Source organism: Harpia harpyja, chromosome 22 (genome assembly GCF_026419915.1).
Source record: "Harpia harpyja isolate bHarHar1 chromosome 22, bHarHar1 primary haplotype, whole genome shotgun sequence".
In the NCBI taxonomy this organism is placed as follows: Eukaryota; Metazoa; Chordata; class Aves; order Accipitriformes; family Accipitridae; genus Harpia; species Harpia harpyja.
Genome location: NC_068961.1, coordinates 19105859 through 19133262, shown reverse-complemented (window position 1 = coordinate 19133262; position 27404 = coordinate 19105859). Strand labels below are relative to the sequence as shown.

At 41.0% G+C, this 27404-nt stretch overlaps 1 protein-coding gene across 4 annotated transcripts in view; it reads right to left on the bottom strand.

Annotated features, from left to right (window-relative positions):
- Positions 1-27404, bottom strand: part of RASA3 (RAS p21 protein activator 3) — a 134321-nt gene that overhangs the window by 22690 nt on the left and 84227 nt on the right. For all 4 annotated transcript variants that reach the window (XM_052774129.1, XM_052774131.1, XM_052774130.1 and 1 more), the window contains exons 6-9: positions 11572-11652; positions 8704-8776; positions 4298-4377; positions 121-225 (exon numbers count right to left, since the gene is read on the bottom strand). In XM_052774129.1, coding sequence (XP_052630089.1) covers positions 121-225; positions 4298-4377; positions 8704-8776; positions 11572-11652 — 339 coding nt within the window. The remainder of the gene's footprint in view (positions 1-120; positions 226-4297; positions 4378-8703; positions 8777-11571; positions 11653-27404) is intronic.

The following is a 27404-nucleotide window of genomic DNA, read 5'->3' as shown; positions in this document are numbered from 1 at the left end:
CTTACAAAAAAAGATACAAATTAAATCCATTTAAACTTTATCACATAGCAGTAATTACTCTTAAGTCTTCACAGCAGACATATGTTTCTACTTATTCTCCAAAAGAAAAATGTCAAATACCATGCTTCATAAGAACTAGACTGTCGGAGAAATTTCAAAGGGAGTCTCAGTTCTCCTAGAAATTCGTCTCCAAACTTCAAGTTACTGGCATTCCAAAGATCAACCCTGTAATAAAAACAAATCATTTTAAAAGATTCACAATAAATAAAAATTAAAACCAAATAATCCCAACCTTGTTTTCAATTTTGTTGGTTTTTTTCCCCTCAAGTCTTTGAGTTAGGAAGTCTCAAAACAGTGCAACAATGGTTTCCAAACAGTAAAGACACAACCTTACCTTAGATTTCTGGAGCCTTGCAAATCACCTCCATGAAACATCAGTGAAAAAAATCATCTAGACTACCTTTCCCTCATCCGCACTGTTTCCACTATCCATATTGATAAAGATTCAGAGGGCTGTTTGGCTACCCCAGATAATGGAAAAATACAGGTAAAATAGACAGCAGAGGAAAAAAGTGCAGAGATATTTAGAGGACTCCATACTGTTGATCCCAGTCTAATTTGGGATTACTAGCAGCTAAACAGCAGCTTTACAGAGTTACGCTGCATGTCTACACAGTCCTTCCCAGTGCTCTAGCTCCTGGGAAGATTCACTGTGTCAAGCTTACAAATTCGTTGCAGCTGAACTAGTTCTGTACAGATACTCAAAACCTTAAGACTGTTCTACCACTCCATATAATCTGTGTATTGACTGAAGCCTACACAATTTTTGGCACTCAGTCCCTCACATTTGGGAAGTTCTGGTACGCATCTCTAGATGATACTTTCCTTCCCTTTCACGTGCTTTTTAACGTTAGGATGTAAAGCAACTGCACCGAGATTCAAAGCTGAAGTACTGGTGTCTAACCTGGCATTTGTAGATAAATTCTACAATACCCACCCTGAAGCAAGGATTTCAAATTCCAGGGCAGTTGTTTCTGTACATATTTTAAGGTTTCCTCTGAGAGGCATTTTTACTGTCAAACAAGGTCAGCTGAGAATTTTGCAGCTAAGTGACAGTTCGAATGTGCCTTGAACTTTGGGGAAAAAAAGATACATGGGAAAAAATGCAGGGTTTCAAATAATGAAGATTTTTAAAAGAGCAACTTTAATTTGGTCAAGGTGCAAAGTCATCCAATTATGGACATATTTACACAACCCTCCTAGTCTCAAGCAAGTCACAGTAGGCTTGTCAAGGAATGGATGTTGACAGTGCTGCTAAAGGTTTATCCTACCTTATGCAAGAACAGAGGGCGTCACTTTTAAACCCTCTGAGCCTTGTATCTCTCAACAGGGTCTCATGCATCAAGTTTCATACACTAGACATACCATCAGCTCACATTGCATGCCTGCTGGGTAAAGTTCTTCCAACTCTGATATTTTGACAGTATTTCTGCAGGGCAAGAATTCCCCAGAACAAAAAAAAAAAAAAAAGAAAAAAAGAAAAAAAATCTTTGAAAATTCAACCTCCTCTCCCCTTTCTCCGTACCTGGTTGGTTACTATCTTGTTAACTAATTCAGATAGCTAAAAGCTGCTTCAGGAGGAGATGAATCTTTTGAGAAGTTTACTTACATGTAGTCAAAAACTTAAGATTTAGAAGTATTTACAGGCTACTGGCTTCTTGTTTATCCAACTTCTTTTAAGATGCCCACTAGCAATAACACTTTCAAACATACACAGCCAGAGGGTGTTCCCCCACAGCAACTTAAGTTACAGAAAAAAAATCAGTGCAAAGGATCTGCAGGAGAGGAACTAACAACTCAAGGTAGATCTCACGCTACACAGTAAGCAAAGCAGGCATGCAATTCTGAAATTATTGTTTTGTGCTTGGAGTACAAAGCATAAGCAGCATTTTAAAAATCATAACACACAGACCTCAGAGTCCAAAAGATTACCGTTTCCCGAGCTTTTTAAAAGGCAAAATTATGGCAAGTGTTATTCTGAAACTGGTCAGACTGTAAGTGACAGAAAGAAAGAAACAGCAAAGAGGGGGAGGAGAAACAATGAATTCACCAGAACATCTGGTCCCTAAGTGTCGATATGCCTTGCCTGCAACTTCCTACACCCACTCAAAAAGAGAAACTTTCATAGCTTTAGAGAGAAACCATGAGAGACTAAGTCTCCTCTTTACGCTGCGGAATGGTATTTTTCTCAGGAGAGAAGAAAACAACCCCCCAAACCCATAAATTGTATGATCCGTCCAGAGGGCACGGGGGCAATCTAACTCTGACTAAACTGACTGGAGGAAGTGAGCGGGGGTGGAAGGGGAACCTGAGATGGAAACAAAAACACTCTGTCCTATAGGGGACAAAACCTCTGAGCAAAGAGTTTGCCCAACCAAAACCAATGCTTTATCTGCTTTTGTCTATTATTTAAGTGCTTAATCTTTTCCCAACTCTTTTGTAAGCCTCCTCAGAAACTATTCATCTTTACCACACTGTGATGTGTTGCTTTTAAGGAATGAAAGACTTTCTGAAGCTCAGCTCCACATACATTATCATTGCAAACAGTCATTTAACCAGAAAATATACTTAGTAAGGAAAACAACTGTATAATTCCATTTCGAAGTAGCAAAAAATAAGAATCGACTGAAATATTAAGCAACACGTAAACCACTGTCCACCAATGCCTAGGGTCCCCTTCCACAGTCACAAAACTATCAGAGAATCCTAGCTTTCATTTAAAATCAGCGTGTGGCTGGGCATCGTGGTTACAAAGACTAGCCTGGGACTCCCGAGACACTGTTCAGCTGCCCATTCCACCGCAAACATCCCCCGGGTATGGGACGTGCTACTTCATACCTGCCTACGCCATGCAAAGCTTTGCAGAAATACAGTCTGGTGCTAGGACTAGGTCATCTGCTGGGCTGCAACACTGACACCACCAAAGCAGCATGGCACTGAACCTGGGCGTTTGCTCTCTCTCCTGTGAATTGGCTGCGGGTTGCCCTTAATCCAGCTACCTTTGCACTGCCTGACGCAGATGTTCTCGGAGAAACAGAATAGAGCTCTTGTCTCTCTCCATATGAATAATTTCCCTTTCCTGTCTCACAGAGCCATGGCAAGCACAAATCCATTAATGGTCTTGGAAGTGCTGTGATACTACACTAACAGGCTATGTATATGTAAACCAGCAGCGACAGTCAAATTAGAACAGCCCTCATCCATTCATTTGTGAACATAGATGTGTCTGGCTTGCTGGGAGTAAGTATTGTTCCCCCTTCCTGGACTCCCCTCCTTTCCTTACAGCCAATTGTGCTTCTGAAAGGCCTAAGGAATGTTTTGGGAGATAAGCCCTCACTGCCTCTCTAGTGGCAATACCTGGGGAGGAAGGGGGTGCCTTGAGGGTCTCCCTCAACCTCTTTTCCTCCAAATCCTAGCATAAAGGAGAGGGGAAATTTCTCACCACCTGATGCAGATACAGCAGTTTTCAGCTACAGTGCATCCAGATCACCAGATGGCCTATGTCTCTAAGTTTCAATGTATGTGATGGTATGATGCATGTGATACCTTTAGGTTTTGCACCTCCTGTTGTTTCCTCTCCACTCTTTCTATTCACCTGTCTCCATAGGCACTGGCTGACAGGGCTCAGCAGGTTTTAAAATAGTACTAAGTGGATGGCAGGGGGTGAGGTGGGGTTGTTTTGGTTTTGAAATCAGAGTTCTTTCTTTCCTGTGTAATGGATTTCACATGTATCATACCCAGCCTTGCAAGAAAGGGTTAAAGTCTGGCAGGCAAAAGAGAAGAGAAACTGCCTCTGCCCCAGAGAAACTCTGAGTTCAAGAGTTTCCTTTCAGGGAAGAAGGACCTTATATGGGTTGCTAAAATTAAGTGATAAAAGAAAACACACTCTTTTACTGAGAGCATCACAAAGCTTCTGGGCTCTCTTGGGAAACTGAGGGAGGGAAGAAAGGGGAGCCCAGGCATAAAAGGCTGTGCTTAATGACAACTGCACATTAGTATATGCACAGTGTATATAGGATAACAAGGAAAATAATAAGGATCTCTCCTGCAGCAGAACCATCATGTGTTCAGATACAATCTACAGGACAGTGGAGGTAAATGAACATACAGATACAGTGACGAAGACTCATCTCAATTTATCAACAGGAAAACCATGCTTGCCACTTTGAAAACCAAGTCTACTAAAGTTACACAACTTTGGAAGACAACTTTATTAGTATAAAGTGTTTTATGTTACCTAATCTCCATTTTGTCAACTTCATCGACATCTTCAATATCAAAATGGGATTTCTTGTTGTAGCTACTGGGTCTTGTAACCTAATAAAAAGGAGGAAACTTTAACAACTTCATCTGATACAAAAGCATTCCAATGTTACTTGTACGATTGCAAACTTTTTACTATCAGCAGTGACTTCAGTCCTGATTCTGAAAACGTTCATGCACATGAATAAACATGTTGACTAAACAGATTCCTGACTATACAAAAGTGGTGGTTACACAGTCATATCCAAGAGTAACTAGATCCTCCATACTTTCTTTACAGAAAAAGGATGTCTTTAATATTACTACAGTACTTTAAGTTTACATTGACAAAAGAAAAAAAATCATGGAGAGGAGTACCACTTTTATAATCCATCTAGGGAAGTAAAAGGACAATTAATAATTGGGTTTTAAATACAACTGTACAACAGATGCCCTGAGGCACTCTGAAGGGGGGGGGAACCCAACAAACACAAACCCACCTTTAAAAACATTTACAGTGGATCCAATTAAAATTGGGAAGTTCTGCCTATCGTGATATCCTGGAAGTCAATTTATCATGCCCATACAAAAAATACCAAGCAGATCAATTGTCCAAGAGATGGTAGCCTGTGTTATGCATATCAGAATATAGAACGAGGTGCACAGTTCACCAACCATATTTGCAAGACTGATGAACAGCAAAGCGTGGGCAGAAAATAACAGGAAGATAGTTGTAAGTGTAGAGCATTAGCAAAAAAAGTTTTTGTACAAACATTTCTTAAAATTTGTTTTCTAGCATGATTATAAAAAGACTTCAATAGTTGTATTTTTGTATAGTGTGTCAGAAACTTGAGAAAAAGGCTACCCCACCCAGCTGAAACCACAGCAGGAACTGATCAAATGCAAGTGTGTATGATGTGTGGGTTCAGCTCTTGGTTGCACACAGAAGATGGACTTTATTGTAGGTTTAAATACGTTTGTGGCTTAATACTTCCCACTCACAAAACCTGGCTTTTATTGTAAACTTGACTTCTTGGTTTTATATTGTACAACAGATGCAGATGGTACAAACAAGGGAGGAAAAGATATAGCTGCACAAGTGGAGAGGAACCAGAGAAGAATCTTCAGCACAGGCCACTCAACAGAGCCTTTTTTGTGTCTGTATGTGTGAGGCAGGCACCATTTTCAAGGCGATACATAAAAACTATAAGGTACTAGCAGCACTGGAGACCAAACCCTGTAGACTAATTGAACCAAATGCACCAGTAAGCCCAAGAGCACAGAGGCACAGAGGATTTAAATACAGCCTACAACTTCAGCAGCTCAGCACAAATTTTCTCACTCTACCTTTGCAACTGTCTTCACTGAGGCTTCAAGAAATTGTCCTACATGACTGCAAATGACACTTTCTACTACCATTGTGAAGCTAATGGTGTAATTTTTAATAAGGAAGCAAACTTAAGTCTTTTACTGTCTGTAATACATGAGTTGTTAAAAAAAAGTTACAGCATAGGTGTAACTTATGGCATGTCCCTCTTAAGTAAGCACTTTTCTGAGAAGTTTTGCTGGAGTCTGCATGTACAAGGTCTCTCTGTTCACCTGTACAACTGCTTAGTGTGCAGATTAATACAGCTCAAGAGTGGTAGTCCTAAAAAGACAGCTCTATGAAGTCCATCCATTCCAAGGATAGAAGTGGAGATGAGGGAACTCCCAGTCCCCAGTGCTGAACTAGCTGCCACGTACCGTTTTACAAAATAGGGGGCACAACTCTGCTGTACTGGTCCCTTTCTTTAGGCAAAGCCAGCAAGCTGTTTATCAGCTGCTCATTTTTTTTCAGCACACACAGGTTTGCAAACAGGTCCCCAGCACTACCTTCTTCGGTTCCCATAAGAGGGCCATTTTTCTGTAGCTGCATATAGAACTCTGAGCCCCCACACTGCACTGCAGCTGGAGTGGTGGTGAAAATGGCTCCTAACCATCAGGTGCAAGTTTCGCTCATCGCACCCCTTAAATAAGCCCTTAGATCTCCCAAACCAAATGATAAGCTATTTTCCATTTAGAAAATTAAATCTGTGCGACTTTTTGGTTGTAGAAAGGAAAGCACCCATTCGCTGCCTTTTACAGATCAGCTTCTTCCTTGGAGGCATGGCCAATCACTGTGCTACCAGACTGCAGGAACGCTGATGAAGCTGTTTGGAAGCAGTAAGTGACACTGCTGTCAACAGCATTAATCTGTGCAGCTCCAAAGGAATCAGAGCACTCCGTTAGCATGCACCAGCCACAGGTCTACCCATGTCTCAGCGGCGAATATATTTCCCAGTCACAGCAGTTCTACTGAACCTCGCTCCTTGGAGATATTTAGCCTGATATGTATAACTACTCTCGAAATGACATAAATCTATGATGGCTCTGTCTGCACTAAGGGTATGTTTATGTTTCAGAGCTCTGGCTGATTCAGACATTTCCCAAGCTCTGCACTTACCCACACAGAAAACATTTTGCTCTGAATTAGCCGAACAACTGGGGCATGGGCTTGAGTTCAGGTTTTGCTTCTGCTGATACTTGCACACAACCCAGCTCTCAGCATAAAGGCAAGCTAAGCAAGCCTCCAGCCCCCTCCACAACTCCAGCTGGAAGATGCTTTCTGTTTCTCTCCTTCCTCTCCCAATATGGCACCACCTGCCAAGTTCAGTGTTTAAATACCAAACGTTCACTGTTTCTGCAGCACACAGAAGGCTGAGGAATCAGACAGGTGAAGTTTTGTGGTTTACAGTCTGAATTCCTGGACTACATTCTCATTAAAAAGCTCTTGCTGACAGATGCCTCCAGAACTGCCTATGTTGAGAATAAGGAAGCTCATTTTAGTTTACTTATAGCATCACTCTTGTGTCACTGCCAAAGGTCACAGCTCTGGGCCAGGTGACAGACTGAAATCCTGGGCAGCCCTGAGTAAACACACAGACACCCCAATGCAGTTGCAGCACTCAGTACCATGGGATCTCTCCCCCACCAACCTTGCCCATGCAGCACCTCTACACAGTCTCATGGAGTCAGACAAGGAGACACAAAGGCTCACTGCTAAAGTTAAGTCTGCAGGGAAGTTATATCCTAGGAAGAGACGTGTTGGTTAGCAGAGGAGAGATTACCTTAGATAGCTATCCTGGCCAACCCTCAGGGCTTCCACCCCTTTGGGCAGTGAGAAAGTATTCCTGCCAATAAAGAACTTGCTATATCTGTTCCTTGAATCCAAATATATTACACCAACAAGAGCACGTTTCTGCTGGTATGACAGACTTCAGATTAGTCAGTACAACCGTCAGCTTCTAGGCGAAGATGGTGGTTTGTAGAAGGAGGTGGAAGACAGCAATAAGCCTCTCACTGGCACTGCCAAGAATGATATGCGCACTTCAGATCTGCTGCTCTCTCCCCAGCTCTCCTTCCTGATGTGGCCCTGAACCGATTCAAGAAACTACATCCCTGAGTGCCATCCCTATGCCAGCAACAATTTCTAATGCCAATGTGACCTGAATGATGAAAGCCGTATGGGCAGAAAGGGCTTTTCAATGATACGCCAACTGCATTGCACTACTCTGGCTTTTCATCAACTTCATTATGCCAGATACATTCTTGATGTGTCTACTGAAACAGAACAATTAAGCATAGACCAGGACTAAGATGTACAAGAGAAAAAGAAAAGAGAAAGATACACATACTTTAGAAGACAGAATGAAAAGTTTCAAGAGGTATCCAAATTATAAACACATGCATGTATATGTATGGACATATCAAAATTACAGCTCCTCTTGCCAGAAAGAACCAAAATGAGCACTTTCATAAAAGTTATACTTTGTCTTAACTGGACTTGTTGAAAATGCTCTGTATTAAAAAAAGCTGCAGAGGTTTCACCCACTTGGAGGAAAGGCACTGGTATTGCAGCAGACTGGCAGACAGCCAGAACACCCAGTTTAAGTGTATTTTTCCTCTACAGTTTTCAGTATTCCTAGGAGATAACCTTCCTCCCATTGACTGGGAAAGACTGGGTGGAGCAGCTATAAAAAAAAAAACACAGGCTAAAACAAAAATACATAATTTTTTTTTTTTTTTAAATCCCATTTTTAACCGTTCTTTTTCAAAACTCTTCTGGGGTGAGTTGTGATGGGAGTATAAACCCTGCTGCTCAAAAGTAACCACCCTAAAGCTTTTCCTACAGAGCGCCTGAGCTGAAGCAATATACTGCTCCCTCAGCAGACAGCTAGTCTGATCCCGGGTACTTCTTTCCCCTGCACCATGCTTTGAAACAGCCTTCAAAGACGACAGCTGGCACAACATGGAGCAGGATGCTGTGCCAACTATCTACAGTATAGTATTTCAGCTTATCACCCGTTCCTTTGAAATACCAACCTCAAAATAAAACACTTCATCAAAATGTGGATTGTTGGTCTTCTTTTTAACTTTAGTCTTTTTGGCTTCTGATCTAAATTAAAGAAAGAAAAAAAGAAAAGGGTAAGAAACAACGTTAGCAGAAGTGTGATCCTAGAACACAGACACTGAGGAACAGTCATCCACTTGATTTATCTGGTAAAACTGGAATGCCATGTGGCTCCAGCACAGCAAGGCACACACACTCACACACATTTAAGAGAGGGATTCACTGCATGCCTATTCCTCTGAAGTGGCAGTAATCACAGTTTGTTATCCTCTCTTAAACACAAGTCCTTGAACCCTGATTCCGTCACTCGCTTGACCCAGCAGAATCTTGTATCTGTACAAAACAACTGGCAAGAACGGGGCTCTGAGCAGCAACATTTAGGGGACGGTCTCAGTCTTGATGCAACTCAAAAATTCCTCATACCCTAAAAGCACAGGAGACAGGAGGATCGACATAGCTATTTCTGTATTTTATATTTTAGAATCCTGGCCTGAGGAATCAATGAATGCTTTTCAGTGGTGTTAAATAATAAAAAAACCCCGAGAATTATTTCCTCAGCAAGAATATTTTTATTGCTGTATTACCACCCTTTTCCCTGCAGCCCCAACAGCACTTAGTTAATGTTACGCTATTGAATTATTACGAGCAGTGCTATACAGAAGTCTCTTAATTTCTACTGCTCTGTAGGAAGAAGACATGGCAGACCTTCAAACCACTCACTGGGCAATAGGCCTGACAAAGTTCAGCACTGCCCATTCATCCTCTACAGGCAGTGCCATCCGCCTGCGCCTGCCTTTTAGAATACAGACATCTAACTGCTTGATACTGGGCTGGAGCCAGCCAATGCATTTCTCACAGGCCAGCCAACAGCTGTTCGATGATTTCCAAATGTTATGAACCTATACTTGATTTGTTCTCGTTACCTACAAGTGAAAAGCTCTGTGTTGTCCTGTGTCACCGATCTTGCCCTACAGCTCTGCAGGCATAGATAAAACAGACAGATACAGATGGAGAGGCACATCAGCCATGTGTAAAACTGACCTACTAATCATTTCATCCCAGAATCTATCCCTCATTTCTCTTGCAGCAAAGCTGCTTAGATAGCTTGTAACTGCTTATATGAACCAGACAACTCTATCTATTCTTTTACAGAGGTCAAGTAAAGCTGGGTCTAATTCCTAGTGCTGCTACAGGCTTCCTGTGTGACTTGAATGGGCCAGTCCACCAGTATACAATGTTTTCCCATCTGTAATACAGGCATAGAAACAGTTTTAGTCAGGAAGTCTGATGGCTCTGTAAGCACAAATCACACAATAAGCAGCAGCACATTTGTTGAAATTTTTATGCTTGGCATTGCATAAATGCAGCAGAATAAAGTAGCTTTCCTACTCTAAAAGGAGAAGCCTTGAAAAATCCGGAGAGGAGAATGATGCACAGATTAAGAATATCCCACTATTCCTAGGAGGAGCTGAGAGATAAGAGAGACTAATCGTCTCCAGGACATAAGGCAGATTGCCTATCCCATCTCATCAGTCACACTTGCCAGTCAACCTCTTTACCGATAAGCCCATCTGGGAGGGGACTGGGAAGCAGGATGTAGAACAGGAGGCGATTAAGGCAAGCACAATTATTGGGCAATTACAAAGCAGTGGATGGGAATAAGCTGCATGCTGCTTGCTGGAGATAGGAGGCAATACTTCTCCCCCCCCCCCCCCCCCCCCCCCCCCCCAAAAAAACAGACAGGAATAGGATGAGGCTGTGCTCCTTATTCTGAAGGGAAACACATTTTCAGTTGTTATACATTATCTGGACTGGGGAGAGGAGGGAAACAAACAAAGGTAAGTTTGGACATCCAAAGATACAAGGGTTAGTCAAAAAAATCTCCTTACGGTTTAAGTAATAGCCACCCAGTACCATCTGAAACAAGTTACGGGCTTAAAATATCAAAGCATACAACTCAAATACACAGCTGATTAATGGAGATAAGGCATAACACGCCGAGACAAAGATGAAGAATACAGACCAGTCTCAAAGACTCTTCTGCATGCAAGGTAAGTATTTGCCAAGAATGCATCTTATTTATAGTATTTTCAATAAATTGTTATAAAACATTATGAATAATCCATGCTACCAAATCTGAGTCTTTGAGGTCATAGCAGAACTGTTTTGTTTCTACCATGGCACAGACCTAAAAGATGACTCTAGGTAAGCAGAAACAAAACAGTGACATCCAACAGCACAGGAAATTTTTATAACAGAACAGGAAAACTGAATCCAAATTTAGACTGAAGAGTATTATGCAGAATCTCGTTACCAAAAACCTCATTCCAAATTTTATCCATGCTATTATGTCCACATATATCGAATTATAGGACTGAGCCACCAAGGGCTTTTGACATACACATTAATTTGCCACACCTTTAAAGTGAAAAGACTCTAAATATTCACATACAGACGTGCATACTCTGCAAGATGTTGATGTATTCAGCTTTCTCTTCTGCCCCTGCCCAAAATTAGGCAATAAATTTGCTCAAAAACTGGCCTCCAACTGTGAGGTAAGAAGATGCACAAATTAAGCCTAGCCACAAATTACATACTCCAGGATATTCAAATTATTCAGGGATTATTCAGACCTTTACATACATCAAAACTGAAACAAGCCTCAAATTACTTACGCTAGTATAATTCAGTAGTTTATACATGCACACACCAACACTTAACATATTCTAGTGGAGTCTAAATACTCCCATCTGTCCATCTGAGAATGCAGATTTATAATAGACAAAGGAAACAGAAACCACCCGTATAAAATGGAAGACTCTTCTATGTGCAATACTTGCCTGGAGGGTCCTGCTAAGGTAACGGTGGCGTAGGGATCACATTGCCCGTTGACAATGGGCAGCCCTTGGCACTCTAAAACTCTAGAAGAGAAGAAAATGCAGACAAACAAATCAATGAAATGGGAGGAGACTGGAGTGAAAATAAAAGCAATACATTTTCATTCTGTTCCCTTTTCACTAGGGAACTGAAGTGTCACTCAGCCCAAGCCTTTAATTTATACCTAAACTTGAAAACACATTTCGGCCTTAAATACTAACTTTAATGGGGTCAAAAATACTGTTAAATTAGAGAGAAACCTTAACTCAAAGGATTCTTATTATGCAAGTACAACAACTTAAGTTTCATGAAATAAGAGTCTGCTGACAAGATGGGAGCTGTCAGCACTTCAAAATTCTGTGACAATTTATTCACAAAAAATTAACCAGAATTTACTTCTGTAACAAAAGATTAAAAAAACCACACAGACAGATCCCAGCAGTAGTCAGGCAATTTCTCAGAGCTTTTGACAAAATTTGGCATGGGCTTATTTGTAAAGGTGAGTTAACCACAGACCAGGAGACAGTATGACACAGCCATCTTTCTCCATTAAACTTTTAAATAGCAAAACTGAAGAAACACATCCAGCAGTTCTACACTGAAGAAGTCAAGGAGACACTGGAGGGACAAAATGGAACAAATTGGGTTTTGCTGCAAGCCATGGTGGGAAATCTGCACTTCCGCACTCTCATTTCAACACCTCTTTGGAAAAAAAAAAAACCAACCAACATAACCCCCAAAAACAGTGAAAAAATGTTTCATGTTTCACAAGGTAAAACATACTGAGGAATGCAGCACCAACTGGAAACAAAGGCAGACAAGCCAGTTGCCAGGACTCTCCCTCCTGAAACAAGTTCTGCTTCCAACAGGTAAGCCTGTTGGGCTGATGTATTCACACAATTATAACTGGAAAATTTTGGTGGAGACAAACTCTGAAGCTCTTTGGGCAGGTGAGTAGTACTATACTTGCAGCGTGAAGTATCTTGCAAACTTCTAGGTGCTATAAAATCAGCAAGAAAAGCAATATCCATTTTACTGCTTTCAGTAACAGCAACTTTGATACCAAAAAAAAAAAAAATTTTAAAAATCAATAGAGAAAAATTCAGTAACAGATAGTGCTCCATTATCCACAGATAGTGCTCCACTAATTTTATCCACAAAGCAAGTTATTTGGTAACATACGATGTGAACTTCAGATATAGTTTAAATACAGACCTATTACTTACTCTGCATAAAGGGAGGAAAAAATTTAAATATTCTGCACCAATACAGGAATCATTTTTGTGCCAGAGGAGGTACAACCTAGGTAGGTTCCCACACTCCTAGAAGTACATGAAGACTGAAGATCACACTAAGGGGACACACACAGGCAGCTGAAGTGCTATGTTACATTCATAGCTGGATTCTCACACCTATGATCCCACAGAATAAAGGCCAAGTAATTGGCTTAATACAGACAGCCCCCAATAATGCACTCACTCACAAGCTTCTCATTTGCATAGCCCCTATACACATGCAAAAGCATTTAGTTATTAACCTAGATGACTCCTCATTGCTGATTCACTAACAGTAGTGCCAAAGAGAATTATGTTCCACATTCTGGATACTCAAGTGAAATCATAGATCAAAACCATAGAGAAAGTTAGGAAAAACTTGGATTGCATAGGCACTGTGCTGCTTTTATTTCTGGACTTCTATTGTTTCACTACAAGTTTACCTTCCACACAGACAGAATTTAGAAGCCTTCCAGATGCCTAGTTTAGCAGGTATCCAACATTGCAGAGTGCTACCATGCAAACAGCAAAATTCAAGCCACAAATTCTATCCCAGCATCAGCTAGAAACACAAGGCGCAAGCTCCAGTAACCCTTAACGTCAAACAACACACAATATATGTGATTTGATTGTCTAAACACATGCATCTAGTGCCATTTGAGATGACTGAGCAGTTTCCTCCCTAGTCCTTTGCTGCTGCTCCAGAAAGGCAGGAGGTACCCACAGAACATGTATATTTGACAGCTCCACGCCTCTCAGAGGCCTCATAGACTAAATGCCTGTTTTCAAGCAAGTCCTACTCCAAATTCACCCAGCCTACCTTACAGAAAAGGTGTAGAATAGGCTTTTTTGCATGTGTATTAATACAAGTATTCAAAATTGAAAGGAAAATGCTACTTACTAACTTTAAAAAGGGCAGATGTGAACAGAAAGAACACTTACAGGGAACTTTACATTGTAGCCTTCTGGCAGAGTAGCTAGAAGTACAGGAGGAAAAACGCCTAAATAGCAGCAGAAAGCCTTTATGAAGAGGCAGGTCCAGCTTGATTTTCTTATGAGTAAAGGACAGACCACTTTCCTTCTAGTGGTCTTTACGCTAATATGACTATGTTCACAGCAGAAACACTTTGCCAGTGTGCTACAGCATGACTGCTGGTAATTCTTCTAGGATAGCAGACGTGGCTTCAACACACTCCTGTTTGAACAGAACAATTGAACACCAAGTGTCAGTGTCAAACCCCTCACCCCTTCCACTGCTTCCTTAAGGCAGCCCGTAAGTTCTTTAAAAATGAAATAGTAACTCAATGGCTTTATAGCAGTCAGCCAATTTTCTGCTGTTGATGAATGGCTTCCAAGCCACCTCTCATCCACACAGGAAGAACTATGTGATATTAAACACAAAGAAAGCATGTTCAGAGAGAGTACGATTCCTGTTTTAATAAAAGCAGTCCTTTCAAGAATATGCAGACAACAGAAAGTGATCCCAGACAGCATGATCTACACTTGAGGACATGCAGAGTTTATAAATCACTACGCAATAACATCACAGATGAATTTGAATGATGGAAAGTGTGAAGTTACCCACACAAAAAAATCGGCATACTCTAACTATACACATATACAATGATAGGATCTATTCTAATATTGCCACACAGAAGAATTTTTTACAGGTTTTGTGGATAGCCCTCTATCATCATCACGTTAAAAAGACAAACAGTATCACTAGCTGGTCAGAGAGAACACAACAACGTATATCATTGGGCACTTGCATCTTGAATTGTGCGTGCTCTACAAAACATATGGAGAAGAACAGGATGACTTCTAATCGCTTGTGGTTCTCCCAGGTTCGTATTCTCCAGCTCCAAAACCAGAAGTTATCCATTCATGAACAGCTTACAAAATCATGAATGGTGCGAAGAACATTTCCTCACAAAATAAGAATTAAGGGGTACATAATGAAATTACCAGACAGCAGGTTTAAAATAAACAAAAGGAAGTACTTTTTCCCACACAAAGCGTAATGAAATTGCAAAACTTATTGCCATGGGATGTTGTGGAGGCCAAAAGAATACATGGATTCAAACCAGGACTACATGAACTCATGGAGTGTAGGTCTGTAGGCAGCTACTAAAGCTTAATGGTCCAGAAGCCTCCTCCAGTGGAGGAAAGCCCAAATTGCTGATTGAGAAGGGTGTAACACTGGAGCAATCATACCATATTTGAAGCATCACTCACCAGCAAATATCAGAAACAGTACTAGCCTAGACTAGAGAGGTATTTAACACAGTAGGGTAGTTTTTACATTCTTAGGGGAAAAAAAAAAACCAAAACAACAAACAAAACAAAAGAAAAAAACAAAATACACAGGTGTTCTCATACAGTCAAGATGACCTAAGAGTAAGACATTTCTTTGAGTGCAGTTGAAATCAGAAAAGCAAAAACAACCTTGAAAGAAACAAAATGTGGGAAAACAGGAAACAGACACTGACATAAACTGTATCCCAAGCCTTTAAGGTAATTTAAAAGTGGTTATTGTTTAAGGATGTTGGAGAAAGCAGGCAAAAGACTGAAGACTTAGGATTTTGAGGAAGGAAGGCTTTGTCTGGAGAGAGACTCATTCTGGTTCTTATATTTTACTAAGCATTGTAGGGAATAAAATTCAACAAGGCACAGGTCTGGTCAACTCATGTTAGTATACCCTCATTAGCTGCAGGAAACTGTAATCCTAGAGCTGCTTTCGCTACGGCCACTTTCTTCAGGCATGGGAAAATGCTGCGCGGTAAATTAACACTCCCCCTCTCTCAACCTGGTACCAAAATACTGGCTTTAATTGGCAAGCAGGAAAAGAGCTAGAACAAAATGACAGCTACTCAGAGACATGATAAAATGGAGCCTCAATTCTGCCACATGGGTATCACATTATTATGACTGACAGTTCATATCTGGATTAGATGAAAAAAACATACAAAAAGAAATGTATAATAAAGGTATAATCTCTAGTGGGGGGGGCATACTGGGAAGCAGTGAATAAAGCCAGTAAAAATGAAATGCCTTCGCTCTAATCATCTGCAGAATTAATTTAACATACATGTACTCGGATAATGAAAAAAAGCCTAGGCAATCAAGATTATTCAAGAATTACAAGTCAACTCATCAGGCCCCAGAAGAAAAATGTCTGGTGGCTGCTAGAATCTTTTCTGCCCAACTGGTAATTTCTGATCATTAGCTGTCTCGAGCCCAGCTGGGGCAGGGTGAGCCATCCCTCGCAGCGAGCCTGGCTGGGCTGGGCTAAGGTTAGTGCTGGGTCATATGGGAAAACTCTAAATGCAGCTGCCTCACTATATTTTGCTTGTGGTTTATAAAATTAACAGGTTTCAAGGAACAAGACATTTCAGTTTTCAATGTGGTTCATGACCAAACCTTCATAAGAGTAAATAAGCTACGGAAAATTCCCAGAGGGGAAAAGAAAACCTCAAACCCAAACACGCCATGAGCATGCCCTCTTGCCTTTAAATTACATGATTACAGAAGTTGAGAGGGAGGCAGGAGGAGAAGGTTTTGAAAAAAGAAAAGATTTTTCAACAAGGACTAAGCAGCTCACCTCTGACAGTACAGGCATTCCCTCCGTCTCTGGGCTGCCAACCAAGAGCTGTAGGCTGTAGTCACAGACAGCTCCTACACAATCATACTCAAAACCAGGTTTAACACAGGCGAGCAACATCAGGGTGATGCAAGCCTGTGGGCATTCCACACCCCTTCCTTGGAATCGCAGAAATTATTAAAAAATTATAGGCTTTCTGATCAGTTCAGGATGCACATGTGTCATCAGCATCCTTGTGTGCCAGAATGGATGATCAATGCAAAAACAGACACAAAGAAACCAGAAGGGACATAGCTGTTCTTAAAACATGTATCCCTATTTACTGTTCTTCCAGACTGAATCACTTCCAGTGTAGCTAGTCAGGCTCAGTTCTTCCCACAGTTTCAACCTAGGGGAGGGAACAGCACACTGTTGCCATTCTCTCTTCTCAAATCAGACTGTTTTCTCACTGTGATTCCTCAACAGAAAATAAATACATCTTTTTTCTACACAATCTTGCTTTCTATCACTGTACATAATCCATGTATTTTAATTGCTTTCATGTACATACTGGGTTCCTGGGATCGATCTTAATGCTTCGCAACTTTACTGAGGTGTCTTATTAATATTCTATTTCCAGCCTTCACTTGTTCCAGCCCTCTCCCATTTCTTTACCTTGAGGCTTTGTCCCATCTCATATGCATATTTTTTGGCCGCACGCAGGTTCTTCTCTGCGTCATTTCAAAGACAAGAGACTTCCTCCTCCTTGCTGACTCTAGTGATCTAATTACTTGAACACTCAGTACTTTGTGTGGTAAGCCTAACCAGACAGAAGTACCAACTTAAAAGCAAACTTTGTGGCAGATTTGTCAGAACTGTCATCAAAACAATGCAGCTTTGGCTTATGCTAAGTATTTGTTTGGTAAGGTACATTCCCCAGTGCTGGGTATGTGACTTACTTTCTTAAATCTCTCTGGATCTCCCTCTTTTTTTTTTTTTTTCCCTTTTCTTTTTTCTTTTTTTGTACTGACTATAGGGTCATCTTGTAACATATGTACAATCCCGAGTACCTTGTCTTCCAGGGGTAACAGAGCACCTCTGAATAGTCTCCCTTTGTGAATGGACTTCTCAGGGCACATAAAATAGGCTATTAATCTTTAACTTCATAATAGAGTAATCCAGCCTTTTCATCTAGTCTGACAGTAAAGAAGTGGCATTTCTCCTTTCCTTGCTGCATTCAGTTCATTCTTGAATGTCCTTTTCTTTCAGTGCAGCCTTGCATCACAATCCGAGCTCCTTACTCATTCCCAGTGGTTTAAGAGGAACTTCGAGGTAACACTGCATGACAGACTTCCACGTGTACCTTAGCCAACTTCACATCTGTGCTGGCACGTGGTAGCTGCTCTCAGACCAGTGAGCTGACTTCTGTCTTCCACTTCAAGCAGGGACTGTTCCCAGGCCTCCTCCTTATTCCCTTGGTCTGAGTGTGACCAGGACCTTGCTAAACCAGTCATATTCACGTGTTTTAGAGGGGCTTTGCCTGGATGTATCTGCATCCACCACTACTAAGCACAAAGGCACTACATCTAGCTCAGAAATTCCCTGAATCATAAGTTTCTGGAGGCCAGGAGAGTGTATCACTGTATGACTGTTCTCATAACTCTCCACCTCCTACTGGACACGCTCAGAGACAGCGTCCTGGATTTTGGTCTGACCAGATGTTACATCTGAACTACTGTTAGTGCACCTTCAGACAAACCTTGCACTCCTTCTTCACTTCCAAAGTAATCTACCAGATCTTCATTTGGGGTTTAACACAGACAACCCTTTTTTGCCAAGAGGCTGAGTGGCCTGTTTCTTCTGGAATAAGGCAAAACTTTTCACCATTTCCTCAACTCCAGTTTTAAATTACACTCTGTCTCCATATGCTGCTTTTGGCTGGGATAGAGTTAATTTTCTTCACAGTAGCTAATATGGGGCTATGTTTTGGATTTGTGCTGAAAACAGTGTTGATAACACAGGGATGTTTTCAATATTGCTGAGCAGTGCTTATACAGAGTCAAGGCCTTTTCTGCTTCTCCCCCCACCCCACCACCGAGCAGGCTGGGGGGGGCACAAGAAGCTGGGGGGGAAACACAGCTGACCCCAACTGACCCAAGGGATATTCCAGACCATAGGACGTTCAGCATATAAAGCTCGGGGAAGAAGGAAAGGGTAGACATTCAGAATTAAAGCGTTTGTCTTCCCAAGTCACAGTTAGGCATAACGGAGCCCTGCTTTCCTGGAGACGACTGAACACCTGCCTGCCGATGGGAAGCAGTGAACGAATTCCTTGTTTTGCTTTGCTTGCACGTGTGGCTTCTGCATTACCTGTTAAACTGTCTTTATCTCAGACCACGAGTTTTCTCACTTTTACCCTCCTGATTCTCTCCTCCATCCCACCGTGAGGGAGGTGAGCGAGCAGCTCGGTGGTGCTTAGTTGCTGGCTGGGGTTAAACCACGACACTCCATCATCAAAAATACTAAGATAATCATGTCCCAACCTCCTCAAAATTTCTTTACCAATCCATACTCTGACTCTGCCTTGCCCCTGTCCGCAGGGAATACTGAGGCTAGCAATACTGCATCCATGTATTGAGTCAAGCCCTTCTCCTCTGGATGAACATCTGAAGCCAAAGGATCATGCCTACTCCCAGTAAGCGAACTCTAGTCAGGTAAGATTTCAAAAGTACCTATTCCTTGACTTTTCGAAGTAATCTACTTGTACCAAAATGAGATTTCCTACTATTCTTCTCACCTGAATGCTTTTTGTACTGGAGACAGACCAGTTTCCTCTGAAGGCAGTTCAAACATACTGCGAATTGTCCACAGTGATGTGCCCTGGTTCACCTTCAGACACTAAATATTACAGCATTATGTAGTCTCTGGTGACCACTGACCACACCTGGTAGAATGAACCAGGGAAAGGAAAGGATGGAACAATGTCCAAGCAGATATACGCATACTGGAAAAAAAAAAAAAACCAAAACCATCAATGCTTACTTTATCATCATGATTTTTCAAGCCATTTCCCCACTACATTTTTTCATGTCTCCAGGAAACCTGAAACCAGAGTCTCTATCCAATCCTCAGCCACACTGCTGCTCCCCAACCTATCCTTCCATCTCTTTTACTGGACCTCCAGGAAAACCACTCGCCTTTAGGAACTCCAGCAGTACCCTATCCTCTTTGGATGATACCCTCCTCCTTCTGGGTTTGGGGTTTTTTTTTTGGTGAACAAACATGTTCTGGCTTACAAACAAGAAAGCCCTTGCTATCCCCTTAACCTCCGAGAGGATTAATGCTTAACTAGAGCTACTTTTCCCCCCTTCACATGACAATTCACTTTGCTACAAAGATCTGTGGCACTAAATGAAATCCTGCCCATTCAAACAAATGGCACAACTTTAACTGGGACCAGCATTTCACTCAGTGCGTATTCCCTTAAAATAAAAGCTGTACAGTATTTGATGCATTGGCTCCGAAACATTTATATACAAGGTACATTACACACTCAAAACCACCCCCATTTCAGCTTCTGAAATCTGGATAGAGCTTATACAGATCAGAGGAACAGGTTGTGCAGGCAACTATTTTGATTTTTCTCTTTAAAATACTCTCCAAAGCCTCCACAACAAAAGCACAACAGAAACCTTGAAACTCTGAGATTACAGCTGCAACCCCACATAAGTACTGCCTCTTCTCCATTCCCAGTTGCGTCCAGAATAGTTGCAATCCATCAAAATATTTAAACACATTCTTAAACTCATGTTATCCTGAACATAGGTTCCTCCCTGAGCTGACCTACAACAGTTTTTGCAGCCTCATGCAGCACCCAGATTAACATTTAGTCTTAACTAGAAAGCTCTGTATGCACAACACTTCTGTCACACACACAATTCTTGTTAACACAAGGCTGTTAATGGTGATTTCCTTCAGACAGAGCAGAGGAAGAGGACTTGACTGTTAATGTTTGGGTTCGAACACCAATTTCTTTCCCAGGTATTTACTGAAGATATTTAATAGCAAATCAGGAACAAATATTCATACAAAGCCAATCAATAATATACAGAAAGCAAATGAAAGCTAATGAGCACAACCCCTGCTTCTACAATCTAAACCAAATAAGAGATATTACAGTAAAACTACAGACAATGCAAAAAACTGTTTCATTAAATGTAAGGAAGAAATAATGTTAATACATATGCATCCCTAAAACCACTATCACTTCAAATAAACTGCAAAATTTTCTCATGTCAGTAGACATCTAGACATTTCTTAATAGTTTAAAAATCACACAGACTTTTTTCTGCTATTAATATGGGAGCTGTCCTCCATGCTACAGTTCAAAACATCCAATTTGCTTCCCAGCATCAGCTCTAGAAGGACTTTTAAAATCACGCGTTTACAGAGTACCATCTGTACTCTCTACTAAATAAAGAGAACAGACTAAAAAGTGGGTGTCAGCCATCCTGTTCTCACAGGACGAGGAGTTAATCCATTAGCAGTTAAGCCAGTTTGAGTCATTACAGAAGAGTTGCAAGCTTCCTAAAAGCTACTTCAGAAAAGTTTTTAGTTAATATAAAAAATGGTTAAATTATCTGCTGTGACAGTGCCCTGAGGCCTTAAACAAAGACACAAGCTTGCTGAAACTTTTAACTGCACTGATTTAGTGACTATTACTGGCACTGACATCATCATTTCCTCCTGCCTTGGTCTTGGACTTGCAACCCCAGTTATTAACAGGGGGTGATAGGTGAAGGACAGGAGAGTAAAGAGAAAGGGTAAGTAAGAAGGAGTTATCCCTAGCACACGTCGATTTTCAGAGGAGACAGAAAACCTAAATACAAGTTGCAGCAAAGCAAGAAGTATGTCAAAATTATAAGGGAATAGCAACACAAAAGAATAGGTACGATCAGGAAAGGATAAATCTGCTTAGTGACAGTACTATATTGGTTCTTGTAGGGAAAGTGAGGAAATTTTAATTTGATTTAGTATGGCAGGAAGACAAGGAATGGGTCAACATATCAAGGCAGTTGCAGAAGGATTTGTGTTAAAGCAGCGTGGCGAGGAATGCAAGAGGAGTGAAGCACAAAACAACAATTACAACATGCAGCAAACGATTAGAGCCTAGACAACAGCTTTAGCTGAGCTGACTGTGGCCTATGGCAATATTAAATGGAAACAATGAGATACTGTCTGTACAGGCAGATAAGGAAAGAAAGAAGACCAAAGACCAAAAGGCAGCATGGGAGTCAGACACAGAAAGGCTGTTATAGCTACATAATGAAGCCAGCCAGTGACACAAGAATCTCCCATGTTGTTTTTCTTTGCTTGGAAACATAGGTTGGTCTCGAGAAGACGCACAGTGTTATATGGGATATGCAGGGTTTATGGAAAGCAAACTGCAATGATCTCTGACTTGAGGCCTGGCCAAGTTTAACCTGCTCCCAGGAAGGAGCTGCCAGCACACAGCACAATCCCTCCTTTCAGGCAGTGCCTGCATGTCACTGTGTACATGCAGGAGCACATAAGCAAAGAAAATAAACTGCATGAGCATGTCCTGACTTTTCTCCTCTGCCAGCCAGTGGGGACCACATACATCTACAAAAAGGGCAAAAGTTACCAAGAAATCACCCCCCAAAAAGGCTTTTGAGCCTACTGGCAGGGATCTGATTACAAAGTAAGTAAAAATATAAGAGAGGAAGAGGCTAAAACTAGAAGCTTTAAAGACCGTATGACTGAGAGAAGGAAATAATGCACCCCGGGGGGTGGGGGTGAGGGGGTATTCAACTGTAAGAAACAAAACAGCAAAACAGAAGCAGCATGTCCTTAACTTACCCAGGGGTTTCCTACCTAGCTGGTGAGTAAGGATTTCCTCCAAAGTGCTGAGTATAGCCAAGCCAAACTACTATTCCAGGTTGGCCACAGACAGTAATATTTTAAATAAGAATTCAGACATGCTGGTAAGCCACCTGAACAGATAGAAATCTGTAACAACTGGAGAGCATGAAGTACAGCAGATTGGAGGAAAGCAGCTAAATCTCATGCCACAACACACTTGACCACAGGGCACAATAACCCTGACCTCTTGGGCAAAGGGAATGCATCAGCTGAGAGTCTGGATCAAATCTCAACAACTTTTGGGTGGCGGGATTACACACAGGAAGGGAAGACAAGGGAATGAGATGGTTTAAAAAAAGCCATGACACCAACAGAATGAAAACCCAGCCAGCTTCTTCTCATCCCTACCCAGTCCAAGTATAATGATTTTTCTACTAAATAAATCCTTGAAGACTCTTTCACGTAGATTCTCACATCATATATTTAATTACATGTGTTATAGTAGCAAATACACCTTTCTAAATGAAAAAAAAAAAAAAAAAAGCCCTCAGTTTAAAAGGAAAAGTAGTAATTATTTGTGGACCTAGAAAACAATCAAAGGTGCCTTCAAACACTACATTGGGGCTACAAACTTCTGTATTGGGCATGCCTTGGCACACCTGAGGTAGGTGGAACTTTTAATGCTTTAAAAACACAACTTGAAACAACTCAGAACAACTTTTGATTACATTTATGTGAATAATCAGATGATCTGAGATCTTGATTAACAGTACTTATTATTAAAGGGCAGTGATCTTTCCTACACATGCAATACTTTCATTAAGGAATTCAAATGAAGCTGATTGATCACTACTACTGAAACCTGATGACAGTTAAGTTGCCAACTGAGTCCCAAAGTAATGCTGATGCATTGAATTCATTTTGCTAAAGAGAACTGGGCTAAGGTTATACAAATTGTGTCACAGTTAACGTGAAAATGCTCTCCAATTAGAATTCGAGAAATAACATTAATAACTTGATGATCTCTAGATTTACATAACTAAAAAAGATGTTAACATATCTCATTGTTATTACAGACAATGCAATAATCAAGCAGGGGAGGTAAAAAAAAAATTATAAAAAGTATCACACAGTAACAGGTATTTAACAGTAAAAATTAAGGCATTATATCCCCCAAAACTATGTTTTATTAGAAAACGAAGTACAGAAATGTTCAATCCAAATCAGCATTCAGATACACCAAGTTTATGAAAGGCAAGAAGCAGAACTGTGGAGTCTTCTTTAGTTATCCAAACAGCAACATGATCAGGCTTGTTGGAATTTCATTTACCTAATTTTTTTTACACTAAGGCAGATAGAGGTATTCATTCCAAGAAGCACAAACATCATAGGCATTAAAAAAGCACGTTTTGTAATACTCCTTCCCATGAAATTAACTGAAAAATCCTCCTCAATGTCTCTGACTTGGCAAGAGGAGAGATCAAATAAGATTCAGGAACCATTCATTTGAAAAACAGCTGTCACAGGATGGTGACTTGCCTACTTTGAATCATTCCTCTGGTCCTACAAGGCCACTTACTTCATTGTGACACTTGATTATGCTAAAATCACTGAAGTGGGTACGGAAACATCTCACATGTAAGACAATACACGTGCAGCTTTTCAAAGCTATTCGGAGCTGGTGTTACACTTTCATTGACCAACTGCTGTCCTTTCTACTTATCAGTACTGGCTATACTGTTATGACTGTTGGCGCACTTAGCTCCTGCTATGGCCTCTCCCTTACAAGCTTCAGCAAAGAAAGGGACCATCTCTCCTGGAAACATGCTATAGTGTTCTGTGTCTAGAAGATCACACTGTGAATATAATACAGAAATTGCAGGAAGGATGTTTTGGGGCCATTCTGTGGAAACACCAAAGCAAGCTGGTCCTGCAGACAAAACCTTCCATTAGCACTGAAACCTTCTTAACAAAGCATCATCCTCTGCAACACCACAACTGTAAAGCACCAGACTCCGAAGACTCTCTACACTTTTTAAGACATTAGGAAAATACCCACCTGGAATGATCCTGCCTGATGCTTTCTCCTCTAAAAACATATCAACATACCATCTTACAGGTAGTGTTTCAGAAAAAAACCCCACCAAACATTAAATGATTTAGACTTTTCTGAGTGATGGCCTACTACTGAGTCATCACAGACCAATACCCAGAAGGTGCCTGGAGAAGGCGGCACAGGCTTTTAATGGAATACGAAATACCTCGACCAGCTGGATGCGATAAAGCACCAGATGAGATTTCCTGCACAATGAGAGCACATCATAATGGTAAACCTGGTACCCTACCAGGAGCAAAGCATTACACATATTGTGAACAGTTTCCGCTGGCACACTGTCCCGTTTTACTTTCTACCCCGAAAGGTCATGTCCTAGGTTCAGCTAAAACCTATGATATCCCAGCCAAAGAAGGCTCTGCTTCACCAAGGGGTGGTTATACTGTTGTTTGTACAGCACTAAGATCACTGGTGATGGGGGGGGGGGGGGAAAGCAAAGTAAGTGCTCTTTTTTAAAAGTTTTTAGTGTCTTGTCACTTTAGATCTTCTTAGGGAAAAACAAGATGCAAATTAAGGGCATGGTCAGGTAGGCATTCTGGTATAACCAGCTCTAATTAGTAGCCCACATCAGCTTTATAATTCCTATAATTCCAGTTATGGCACAAATAGTTCATACTTGCATTAAGTTTCTCCTCATATTTTTGGACCAAAAGGGATAATTGGGACCATGTAGTCTGGCCTCTTAAGACAGTGATGAAAGCTCTCACCTAGTCAAGTTGTACAATGTATTCATGATGTCTACTGTATCTCCAGAGCACCTTCTTGAAAGAAATTGAGGCTTAACTCAAAGGACTCACAATGATTAAAATATCCTTACAATGTTCTGCAGGTAACTGTTCACTGATTAATGATCATGACTGAAGGGAAGAAGAAAGAAAAAAAAAAGTGTTTTACTACTTGTTTCCCACTAGATTAGCCTTTAGCTTCCAACCATTGGGTACCACTGCAGTAAGAATAAGTAACCATGCAATCAGGACTCTCCTCTGAATATCGTGCATACTGTGGTTTCATCATTTTGATTTATGCAAGAAAAATTTCAAACACGCTCACTTTGAGACACATTTATCAGGTCTTATTCTTCCTGTAGCTCTTCTATGAACCCTTCTGAGTTTAACAACATCCTTTTTAGCCTGGTTTCCTAAAGATACAGGCTTATGAGAAAATCCTTTCTGCCTACATTTGGCAATCAATCTCCCACTGATGATTATTTTGAAGGAGTTGGTGATTTCCACGAAATTTGAAAAAGTGGTAGAGATCTCAAAAGATACTCCAGCTCTGCAACTTTTGTTAAACCCAATGGCTGTGTAGAAAAGAGAGCACCACTGGATGTCCCCAGGGAGGAAAGGGCTGCACACAGCAGCTCACCGATTCTCTGTAGCCTTTGACTCAACAGCACATAAACAGCAAGAGTCGGCCATCGCACCGTGCCACCTCTTACCAACACGATGTTTAGGCTAGCAGGGCAGGAAACTGGACAATACGGCAGTGGCTGTCAAACAACTAAAAGGGTAACACCATGTGCATCCAGTACATCTGCAGCTGTATAGAGTCTGGCTGAATTCCTGCTTCTGTTTGAAGCTTGTATGAAATTACAAAACCATCAGCTTGGAAGCAAGTCAACTGTAAAATGAGTTAAAATTAATTGCAGACACTACTGCCTCCAAAAGCATGGCCTCCTTGCCAATTTCTTTGCTTGTTATAATGGTATCTTGTATTTTCTTTCAAAATATTTCCCTTTTTTCTTTATATTTGAGAGAACAAAATGATTAAAGGAGGAGCCTTGTACAGTGGGAAGTAAAAGAGTGGGACAGTGAAAGTGACTGATCTCAAAGTGGTATTAAATTACAAATGTATGTTAAAAGACTTTTAATCTTTCCCACTCACAAGTGCTTTGTATGTTGCAAATACATAATTAGCAACACAGATGAAATATTTCACAATCAGCTCTTATTGAAAATGCCAGAAAAATGGCATCCAAGGTCTACCGTAGACACCAGGTGATTTTAACACTGTGGACTCTGGAAAGAACTTGGTTGTAGTACATAAGCAGTTGCGCCCCTGGTACAATAATGTACCCAGAAACATGAACATGATTTCTAGCTCATCCGGATGGAGTAGGGAATGAGATACTTTCTCATTATTGCCACATACACTGTCAGACTTCTTGCAATAACTTCCTCTCAACAAATAGTTCTGTGAACAATAGAGTTAATGAAGGGTGTGTCCTATGCATTGTGTACCATGTCTTTACTCTCCTTATACTTGCAAAAACCCCTAACTTCAACACCTGGGGCCCTGTGACTTCCCCTTTACCCTCCAGCTTCCCCTATTCCTATCATACCTTGATGCCCCCAGTTCCCTGTTCTGCTACCTAAATATCACCTTGGCAAGTGTCGCTCTTAGAGCAACAGATGAAAAACTTGCAGAGGGAAGTGTGATTTGTAAGTTGTGCCCCATCACATTGCTCCTTTAGAAGCTTCACCACCATTGGTTTTGGATGGTGCCTGCCACAGAAGCTGTAGGAATTCCAACAGTCTTTCAGAATGAAACGGCATATAAATTTACCTTTGTATTATACTAAATACCATGTACTTCAAAGAGCCTTTTGATATAGGTCATGTTGCAAGACAGGTAACTAATTTTTTCTAGGGCCCTACCTCAAAACATAATTGAACTGCTCCAGCTGATCACCATTAAAAGGACATCAGTGAAGTAAAAACTGCAGACATCTGGGGTACTGTCAGCATATCCAAGGTGCTAACAATTCACAATTCTCAAAATCCATGCATCTCTTATAAATATGGATACTACAGGAATGCTCTCTAATGCCCCCAAACCACCCTAACACTGTGACTCCAAGCACATTTAGAAGTCATTTATCAAAAGGATTTATGCTTGAATAATTTACCTCCATTTATAATCCCAGACTACATTTACTCTGTGTAA